Source organism: Patiria miniata, unplaced genomic scaffold (genome assembly GCF_015706575.1).
Source record: "Patiria miniata isolate m_02_andy unplaced genomic scaffold, ASM1570657v1 HiC_scaffold_7, whole genome shotgun sequence".
Lineage (NCBI taxonomy): Eukaryota > Metazoa > Echinodermata > Asteroidea > Valvatida > Asterinidae > Patiria > Patiria miniata.
This window is the reverse complement of record NW_024037074.1, coordinates 32,569,268-32,580,288: the sequence shown is the minus strand read 5'-3', so window position 1 is coordinate 32,580,288 and position 11,021 is coordinate 32,569,268. Positions and strand designations below refer to the sequence as shown.

General features: G+C 39.9%; 1 protein-coding gene across 1 annotated transcript; it reads right to left on the bottom strand.

Moving 5' to 3' along the window:
• Positions 1-2,028: 2,028 nt before the first annotated feature.
• On the bottom strand, positions 2,029-6,860 carry LOC119746437 (the record flags this gene model as incomplete). Its single annotated transcript, XM_038223391.1, is given in 5 exon segments — positions 2,029-3,356; positions 3,518-4,427; positions 4,818-5,125; positions 5,286-5,610; positions 6,530-6,860. Coding segments are annotated over 5 exon segments (1,902 nt in total). The 3' UTR covers positions 2,029-3,322.
• Positions 6,861-11,021: the final 4,161 nt, after the last annotated feature.

The window sequence follows — 11,021 nt, the reverse complement described above, 5'->3', positions numbered from 1 at the left end:
GGGAGGAGGAAAAAACATTTCAGTTTTTTACCCAAATGTCCAAAAACTCAAAAAAAATCCATATCCGAGCGGTCATCAAAAATTCCAAGTTTTGGCCCAAAAATCCAACTTCACGAAATTCAGAGAAAAGTTCAACAAGGTGGTAGAGGCCAGAAATGAATCCCCTGAAGATTTCAGCTCACTTCAGCTAGGATCCAGGGAGGAAAAAACATTTCAGTTTTTTACCCAAATGACCCAAAACTCCAAAAAAAATCCATTCGAGGTCATCAAAAAGTCCAAGTTTTGGCCCCCAAAAATCCAACTTCACGAAATTCAGTCAAATGTTCACACAAGGTGGGTAGAGGCCAGAAATGAAAACTGTGAAGATTTCGGCTCACTACAGCTAGGATCAAGGGAGGAAAAAATCATTTCAGGTTTTTACCCAAATGTCCAAACACAAAAAAAAAATCCATATCCGCGGTCATCAAAAATTCCAAGTTTTGGCCCAAAAATCCAACTTCACGAAATTCAGTCAAATGTTCACACAAGGTGGGTAGAGGCCAGAAATGAATCCCCTGAAGATTGCAGCTCACTACAGCTAGGATCCAGGGAGGAAAAAAACATTTCAGTTTTTTACCCAAATGTCCCAAAACTAAAAAAAAATCCATACCCGCGGTCATCAAAAAATTCCAAGTTTTGGCCCAAAAATCCAACTTCACGAAATTCAGTCAAATGTTCACACAACGTGGGTAGAGGCCAGAAATGAATCCCCTGAAGATTTCAGCTCACTACAGCTAGGATCCAGGGAGGAAAAAAACATTTCAGTTTTTTTACCCAAATGTCCCAAAACTCAAAAAAAATCCATATCCGCGGTCATCAAAAGTCCAAGTTTTGGCCCAAAAATCCAACTTCACAAAATTCAGTCAAATGTTCACACAAGGTGGGTAAAGGCCAGAAATGAATCCCCTGAAGATTTCAGCTCACTACAGCTAGGATCCAGGGAGGAAAAAAAACATTTCAGGTTTTTACCCAAATGTCCAAAAACCAAAAAAAAATCCATATCCGCGGTCATCAAAAATTCCAAGTTTTGGCCCAAAAATCCAACTTCACGAAATTCAGTCAAATGTTCACACAAGGTGGGTAGAGGCCAGAAATGAATCCCCTGAAGATTTCAGCTAACTACAGCTAGGATCCAGGGAGGAAAAAAACATTTCAGGTTTTTACCCAAATGTCCCAAAACTAAAAAAAAATCCATATCCGCGGTCATCAAAAATTCCAAGTTTTGGCCCAAAAATCCAACTTCACGAAATTCAGTCAAATGTTCACACAAGGTGGGTAGAGGCCAGAAATGAATCCCCTGAAGATTTCAGCTCACTACAGCTAGGATCCAGGGAGGAAACAAACATTTCAGTTTTTTACCCAAATGTCCCAAAACTAAAAAAAAATCCATATCCGCGGTCATCAAAAATTCCAAGTTTTGGCCCAAAAATCCAACTTCACGAAATTCAGTCAAATGTTCACACAAGGTGGGTAGAGGCCAGAAAAGAATCCCCTGAAGATTTCAGCTCACTACAGCTAGGATCCAGGGAGGAAAAAAACTTTTCAGTTTTTTACCCAAATGTCCCAAAACTAAAAAAAAATCCATATCCGCGGTCATCAAAAATTCCAAGTTGTGGCCCAAAAATTCAACATTACGAAATTCAGTCAAATGTTCACACAAGGTGGGTAGAGGCCAGAAATGAATCCCTGAAGATTTCAGCTCACTACAGCTAGGATCCAGGGAGGAAAAAAACATTTGTGACCTGTCACCACAAAATGAGAGTAAAGTCGGAAAATTTCAAAAGTTAGATTTTGGTATTTCTGAAATCTATAGATCAAGAGCTTTCCAATGGTATATAACACTTGGGGGTACTGCGCTCACTAACAAAGTTAGAGCCTAAGAAAGTCGTGGAGTCTACACACATTATAGGAAATAAATTTTGAGAAAACAGACTTTAAAGTTGTGTATAAGAACACCACACAAAATAATGCAACACATAGAAAGGTAGGTTCTGTTTCCTTAGCAACAACCATGTTCTGATTATTATTTTTACCTCAAATTTGCAGGACATACACACAATGACATTAGCATGTACATGCATTATTAATTGTAATGAATAAAAGGGTCTCATTTGCATAATTTGCATAATATTTGCATAATTTAGCAGACGTTTTGAATACTGTTGAAATAATGTAAACTGGCTTAGAATTTCAAAATCCATTGCTTTTACATACGAATAGTAAATCATTTTGATACATGAATTAATCAAGCATTGATAATGTAGAACAAACGTAATTAAACATCTTAAAGGAGCAGTCTTTTCACAGAATTTACTTTTTTTATGAATTGTAAGCAGTTCAGCTGAGCAGTTATAAATAGTTAACCGTCCATGTTTGAATTATCTCTTTGCAAAAGAACAGTGTATAAGCAATTAAGTTAACTTTGTAATATCAAAGCAAACAAACATGGTATCTCACACAGACAAGATAGCACTTGTTCCATTTGTCCGATTTTGTTGCTTTGAGCATCAAGGTTAAAGGGGCAGTTATAGAATGTAAAGGTGCTCAACATAGCAAACTTTCTTCATACACTGGACATCAATTATTGGAACTCCATGTCCTTCATGTTTCGCTACGTACTATAAAACAACACACTTTAACTAAAAATCAATTAAGAAAACCTTAAAGTGGCAGTATTTGTTATACATGTATTTACAACTCTTCTTAAACTTACAAAACTTTCTTGGATTTTACGCTACAATGTACATGTATATATTCATTTCAGCAAATCGGAAATGATATGATTCAATGTAATGTCGTTTTCTTTTATTCCTTTACGACTTAATAAATTAAAACAAAAGTTATAGTGACGCCCAAATCGCAATCTCAAATCCTCTATCAATGAGATTTTGTAAAAAAGTACAACTTGTGTGTGCACAGTTAAATCAAGGGTATAATCAAGGGTTTGTTAACTTAAATCTTCAACGTCTACGTTTTGGTGGGGCAATTTCACTCTCATCAGTTGCGCTAGAACTAGAATCTTCATCACTCGATTCTTCATGGCTATCTTCAAGTTGCGACTCTGCATCTTCAACATCAGGGAGGGCTGGGGCAGCTGGTGGTGGTGGGCACGTGATATCACGCGTCTGAGGGGTGCAGTACTCACGTATGCTTTGAAACAGGTACTCCGAACGCTTCGCAGACAGACCTGGGGGAGCAGTTGGCTCAGGTAGATTCTTGGCAGGCATGATACTGGGACTGCGTAAAAGCTGAACTCTTGTCTCTGGGGAGTCAGCGTATGCTTTCACGAAGGCTGCACGGGATCGTCTTTGCTGAACCTTTGATGAAAAAGGAAAGAAATTACAAATTGAATATTGAGGGCACACAGAATGGTTTGTATGATGCTGGTGGAGATCCAAGGAGTGGCGGGTGACAGGTTATGCAAAAACAACTAGATGCATAAACCATACTTTAGAGACAACAATCGATAATGTTTTACCTCATGTGGTGGTAGCCTTTGATGCCTGGTAGAGTTCGGAAGAAGGGTTTCAGGAATGCCTGCCAGTCATACAAGGACACGGAACTGGTACCATTCTCAGTGCCAACAAGCTGTGGAATATTCACACCACTCGTTGTACTGGTGCGAACAACCTCTTCAAGATCCCCCAGGCAGCTGACTACGCACTTTCGGTATCTCTGCTTAAGCAGGCCAAAACACCAGTCCGGTGAAAACTTTGTGTGGCCGGCGATGAGGAAGTTCACTGTTACGTTATCATGAAAACCATGAAGTGTTCGCCAGACAAAGTACCACATTACAAAATTGTTCTTGTTCTGCCCCGAGCAATTGTCGCAGTGGAGTTCAACATTCTCCTCACCCAGGCCATAGTGAAGAAAAAAATGGTGTAAATAACTCAAGACCGCATTAGATCCTTTAGATGACGACATACCCTCATCCACTAGGTAATTTACCTGTTCAGGGATTCCTTCACAGCAAACTCCAAATATGCCGCACTTGCGAGGGCAAAGAAAATACATGGGGCCCGGCTGGTTTGGATTGTGAGGGTAATGGACTTGCTGAGCAAAGTCGAAACTATAGTGAGCTGTCCCCCGTCGAGAAGCTGGCTGATGAAGACCAAGGTGTTCCTCTCCGACAGCTTGCTTACAATCTGCAACCATGGATCGGTAGAGATCACGCTCCATGTTTACAACCCGTAGATGTTCTTCCTGGCGTCTCAGCTGTGCGAGCTTTTCTCCATCCAGCTGGTTGGCGCTCTGGTAAACAAGACTGTTGTTGCGTTGGCATACCCAGCACAGATCTGTCTTTGGTCGGGTGGTCAACACAAAGGGACAGTACTGGCACCACAGCTTTGTGAATGTCACTCGCTTTACGATGCAAAAATCTGGATCACCTGGCATCAGAAGTGAAAAAAAAAATACATTGAAAAATTAATACCATTTTCAAGAAACAAAGAAACTGTGTTTTGTGGTCATTTTTTTTTAACTCTGTAATAACAAAGAAAGCTTAAGGTACATAATGTACCGCTGTCAATAAAAGATGGAATTTGTTGGAGTGTTTACATCACATATATTTTCTAAAGTTCAAGGCCTTCTTACATCTTTGTCCTCGGTAAATTTATCTACAACACATCATAACATGGGCTTAGACTGGCGTACGAATTAAAAACAATAAAAATACCAAAACGTATGTGGAACCTCTGTGTTTTGGGGTAAGCAGAGGAGTATAGGGGTTTGTACATCCATAATTTGAACGATTGATTTTTTTTTACTAATAAAAGTACCTGAAAGTCTCCGTGTAGAGTTCATATCCCCCATGTAAGTCTGATATTTCCTCCATACTGATGATTTCGTCTCAGATGAAGGAAGTAAGCGCACCCTTGGGTCCTGGCACTTCACCCCACTGACACGACCAGGTATCACCAATGCATGCTCCTCGGCATAGGAGCTGATGAACTGAACCACCCGCTCGATGTCCTTTACCGTCAGAGCCCTTGTATTAAACCTCCTTCCTCCTGATGTGATCTTATGGGGGGCAGCTCCTTCATGTTTATAGTGCTTGGCAAGACTCGTGAGCAGATTGTTAGAAACGCTGAAATATAATTTAAGAAAAAGTGTCGGAAAACGTTATTTCCGCTGGCTAGTTGGGGGATCCTGCTCCAGCTCCACTGATGAATCTTCCATGTCACGAGCAAGTGAACTGGATATTTCAAGCTAGGTTCAATTAAAACAAATAATAAACAACAACTTACTTGTGCATGAACTGGAAAGCTTCACGACAGACCTTCACTCCTTCAACAAGATACTCGGTTCTCGATCGCTGTCGGACTTTCTGTCGGGGACGTTTCTTGCAATTTGTAGTTTGACTGTTGTTCAATGTCGTACTCAACTTGCCAAGTAGGAACATCTTCTTCTCGGACTTGGTGAGTGTCGCATCACTCATTTGGCGACGAAGTTTGATGATGAATCCACTGTCAAACTTTTGCAGACATTGATGGTTGCGGCATCTGCACTTGTTGAAGTTCCTCACTTTCTCCAGCTCCTCCTCAGCATCAGGGGAAACCCAATCATCCATTCCTATGTTAGGGACATTAACAGATTTATGAGGGCGCTGTTCGTTTGGAAATTCGTTCATTTAATGACACGGTTTCTAATGAAATTGTGATTTTCTCTCCGTTTGGCTCATTGATAATGTTTCTTTTAAAGGGAATATACATCATTTGCTTTTGCTGTAATTTTCAGAAATGGATGGAATTGGGGGTTTGGAAATATAAAGCAAATATAGCTACACTGAAATTTTGGAGGTTTTGGGTTCGAAAATGCTATAAAAACCAAGAAAAACGATCATTTTCCTGTAGTCTGGTTCCCTGACTCCATATAAGAAGAAACAGAGCAGTTTACATACATTGGGGAATTGTAAGGTCAGGGAACCAGTCTAGCTGGCTCGTACCCGTTCATAGGTTTGTAATCGATTGCAAACAAGTGCAATGGTAAATTGGGGCCAGTATTTGAAAAAAAAGCCAGTTGTTTCCAACGCTGATCGGCCGATCAGCGTTGGAAATTGATACAAAAATAACACTTTCTTGAAAATGACAGTATACCAGGTGCCATAATTTTACAGGATGCTTTAGACTGTCATTTACCAACATCCTATTAAGGTATTTCGCAAAAACTTGGTAGCTTTATTTTTCGATGTTTGCAAATGTTGTATATTCCCTTTAAATTAAAATATCACTCGAATTTTTTAAAATCACGATTGCAATCTGCCTTTTAAGTTTTATTCATTAAACTAAGCTAGTTGAGTAAAGACAAAGATGTTTGTGTGTGCAAAATAAGTACACTTTCCTCTGCATTAAATGTACACAATTCAGGGAAAACAAATAATTAAAATTAGGATTAAACTTTGACTTTCTCTTTAACCTTACAAAAAGTGAAAAACAACATAACAAAAAAGTAGATTTTTTGTTGTTGAAAAATCCATTACTTAGCCCCCTACCTATATCCTGAATGATGTTGGCTGCAACATTTTCAACAACGATTGGTTCAAGATCATCGTTGTCATCAACATCCATGGGTTCTTCTGCGTTGTCGATGTCATTTTCCCCGTCAGAAGCAGACTCTTTCCAGTGGCCGCCGGCATCGGAATCAGAATCTGACGACTCGCGATCGCTCGCACCATCGTGACTGTCCGAAGCATCACCGTGGTTATCGCTGGAAAAGAACTCCGTAAAAAGCTCTCCAAGTGCATCGTTGTCAGCGGCATTGAGGCCCAAAATACGAGAATCGTTGAGTGCAATCTTGATTCGGTCTTCGTCGGACATTTTATTTATTGAAATCCTCACAAAATCAAACGAAAGAATTGTCACATAAACGCTGCCATTTTCATGCATGCGCCATGTACATGTACAATGTACATTGATTGTATGTGTACGTACGTGTACGTGTACGTGTACGGAGCTAGCTCCGGACAACACTCGAGCGCATGCGCAGAAGATCATGTGGTAGCATTACACCAATCACAGTCCTTAAAACGACAAGCGTTGGCAACAAGGGCTGTTTGTTTACATCGATGACAACCGAATAAACTCTCTTGTATTTTATTTATGAATGAAAGGTCAAGGGTTACCTTACTGAAAATAAAAAGGCCACGTCACCAGCTTTCGGACGATACCAAAATCAAGTGGGTACGTATAAGCAATCACGCGATAGGAGGGTGACAATTTTTACAAAATCAGGCGGCTTTGCGTCTTTGTCTCCGACATTGTTTTAAGATTTCTGACCAGACACGAACAATGCCATCGTCAAAATTGGCCTAAAAATGATGTTTGTAAATGTCTAATTGCGCCAAAAAATTGGATTTAGATAGAACGGGGTTTACACTTTCCAAATATTACAAAACCCAAAAATTGACCACCCCTTCAATTTTGGACTTTGAACCGTCCTAATAGGAAACAGCAGAGTGCGACTTTACGCTCATTTCGTCGTGACAGGTCACATTTCAGTTTTTTACCCAAATGTCCCAAAACTCAAAAAAAATCCATATCCGCGGTCATCAAAAATTCCAAGTTTTGGCCCAAAAATCCAACTTCACGAAATTCAGTCAAATGTTCACACAAGGTGGGTAGAGGCCAGAAATGAATCCCCTTAAGATTTCAGCTCACTACAGCTAGGATCCAGGGAGGAAAAAAACATTTCAGTTTTTTACCCAAATGTCCCAAAACTCAAAAAAAATCCATATCCGCGGTCATCAAAAAGTCCAAGTTTTGGCCCAAAAATCCAACTTCACGAAATTCAGTCAAATGTTCACACAAGGTGGGTAGCGGCCAGAAATGAATCCCCTGAAGATTTCAGCTCACTACAGCTAGGATCCAGGGAGGAAAAAAACATTTCAGGTTTTTACCCAAATGTCCAAAAACCAAAAAAAAAATCCATATCTGCGGTCATCAAAAATTCCAAGTTGTGGCCCAAAAATCCAACTTCACGAAATTCAGTCAAATGTTCACACAAGGTTGGTAGAGGCCAGAAATGAATCCCCTGAAAATTTCAGCTCACTACAGCTAGGATCCAGGGAGGAAAAAAACATTTCAGTTTTTTACCCAAATGTCCCAAAACTCAAAAAAAATCCATAGCCGCGGTCATCAAAAATTCCAAGTTTTGGCCCAAAAATCCAACTTCACGAAATTCAGTCAAATGTTCACACAAGGTGGGTAGAGGCCAGAAATGAATCCCCTGAAGATTTCAGCTCACTACAGCTAGGATCCAGGGAGGAAAAAAACATTTCAGTTTTTTACCCAAATGTCCCAAAACTAAAAAAAAATCCATATCCGCGGTCATCAAAAATTCCAAGTTGTGGCCTAAAAATTCAACATTACGAAATTCAGTCAAATGTTCACACGAGGTGGGTAGAGGCCAAAAATGAATCCCCTGAAGATTTCAGCTCACTACAGCTAGGATCCAGGGAGGAAAAAAACATTTCATGTTTTTACCCAAATGTCCCAAAACTCAAAAAAAATCCATATCCGCGGTCATCAAAAATTCCAAGTTTTGGCCCAAAAATCCAACTTCACGAAATTCAGTCGAATGTTCACACAAGGTGGGTAAAGGCCAGAAATGAATCCCCTGAAGATTTCAGCTCACTACAGCTAGGATCCAGGGAGGAAAAAAAACATTTCAGGTTTTTACCCAAATGTCCAAAAACCAAAAAAAAATCCATATCCGCGGTCATCAAAAATTCCAAGTTTTGGCCCAAAAATCCAACTTCACGAAATTCAGTCAAATGTTCACACAAGGTGGGTAGAGGCCAGAAATGAATCCCCTGAAGATTTCAGCTCACTACAGCTAGGATCCAGTGAGGAAAAAAACATTTCAGTTTTTTACCCAAATGTCCCAAAACTCAAAAAAAATCCATATCCGCGGTCATCAAAAATTCCAAGTTTTGGCCCAAAAATCCAACTTCACGAAATTCAGTCAAATGTTCACACAAGGTGGGTAGCGGCCAGAAATGAATCCCCTGAAGATTTCAGCTCACTACAGCTAGGATCCAGGGAGGAAAAAAACATTTCAGGTTTTTACCCAAATGTCCAAAAACCAAAAAAAAATCCATATCCGCGGTCATCAAAAATTCCAAAGTTTGGCCCAAAAATCCCACTTCACGAAATTCGGTCAAATGTTCACACAAGGTGGGTAGAGGCCAGAAATGAATCCCCTGAAGATTTCAGCTCACTACAGCTAGGATCCAGGGAGGAAAAACATTTCAGGTTTTTACCCAAATGTCCCAAAACTAAAAAAAAATCCATATCCGCGGTCATCAAAAATTCCAAGTTGTGGCCCAAAAATTCAACATTACGAAATTCAGTCAAATGTTCACACAAGGTGGGTAGAGGCCAGAAATTAATCCCCTGAAGATTTCAGCTCACTACAGCTAGGATCCAGGGAGGAAAAAAACATTTCAGTTTTTTTACCCAAATGTCCCAAAACTCAAAAAAAATCCATATCCGCGGTCATCAAAAATTGTAAGTTTTGGCCCAAAAATCCAACTTCACGAAATTCAGTCAAATGTTCACACAAGGTGGGTAGCGGCCAGAAACAAATCCCCTGAAGATTTCAGCTCACTACAGCTAGGATCCAGGGAGGAAAAAAACATTTCAGGTTTTTACCCAAATGTCCCAAAACTCAAAAAAAATCCATATCCGCGGTCATCAAAAATTCCAAGTTTTGGCCCAAAAATCCAACTTCACGAAATTCAGTCAAATGTTCACACAAGGTGGGTAGAGGCCAGAAATGAATCCCCTGAAGATTTCAGCTCACTACAGCTAGGATCCAGGGAGGAAAACAAAATTTCAGTTTTTTACCCAAATGTCCCAAAACTAAAAAAAAATCCATATCCGCGGTCATCAAAAATTCCAAGTTGTGGCCCAAAAATTCAACTTCACGAAATTCAGTCAAATGTTCACACAAGGTGGGTAGAGGCCAGAAATGAATCCCCTGAAGATTTCAGCTCACTACAGCTAGGATCCAGGGAGGAAAAAAACATTTCAGGTTTTTACCCAAATGTCCCAAAACTCAAAAAAAATCCATATCCGCGGTCATCAAAAATTCCAAGTTTTGGCCCAAAAATCCAACATCACGAAATTCAGTCAAATGTTCACACAAGGTTGGTAGAGGCCAAAAATGAATCCCCTGAAGATTTCAGCTCACTACAGCTAGGATCCAGGGAGGAAAAAAACATTTCAGTTTTTTACCCAAATGTCCCAAAACTAAAAAAAAATCCATATCCGCGGTCATCAAAAATTCCAAGTTTTGGCCCAAAAATCCAACTTCACGAAATTCAGTCAAATGTTCACACAAGGTGGGTAGAGGCCAGAAATGAATCCCCTGAAGATTTCAGCTCACTACAGCTAGGATCCAGGGAGGAAAAAAACATTTCAGTTTTTTACCCAAATGTCCCAAAACTAAAAAAAAATCCATATCCGCGGTCATCAAAAATTCCGAGTTGTGGCCCAAAAATTCAACATTACGAAATTCAGTCAAATGTTCACACGAGGTGGGTAGAGGCCAGAAATGAATCCCCTGAAGATTTCAGCTCACTACAGCTAGGATCCAGGGAGGAAAAAAACATTTCAGGTTTTTACCCAAATGTCCCAAAACTCAAAAAAAATCCATATCCGCGGTCATCAAAAATTCCAAGTTTTGGCCCAAAAATCCAACATCACGAAATTCAGTCAAATGTTCACACAAGGTGGGTAGAGGCCAGAAATGAATCCCCTGAAGATTGCAGCTCACTACAGCTAGGATCCAGGGAGGAAAAAAACATTTCAGTTTTTTACCCAAATGTCCCAAAACTAAAAAAAAATCCATACCCGCGGTCATCAAAAATTCCAAGTTTTGGCCCAAAAATCCAACTTCACGAAATTCAGTCAAATGTTCACACAACGTGGGTAGAGGCCAGAAATGAATCCCCTGAAGATTTCAGCTCACTACAGCTAGGA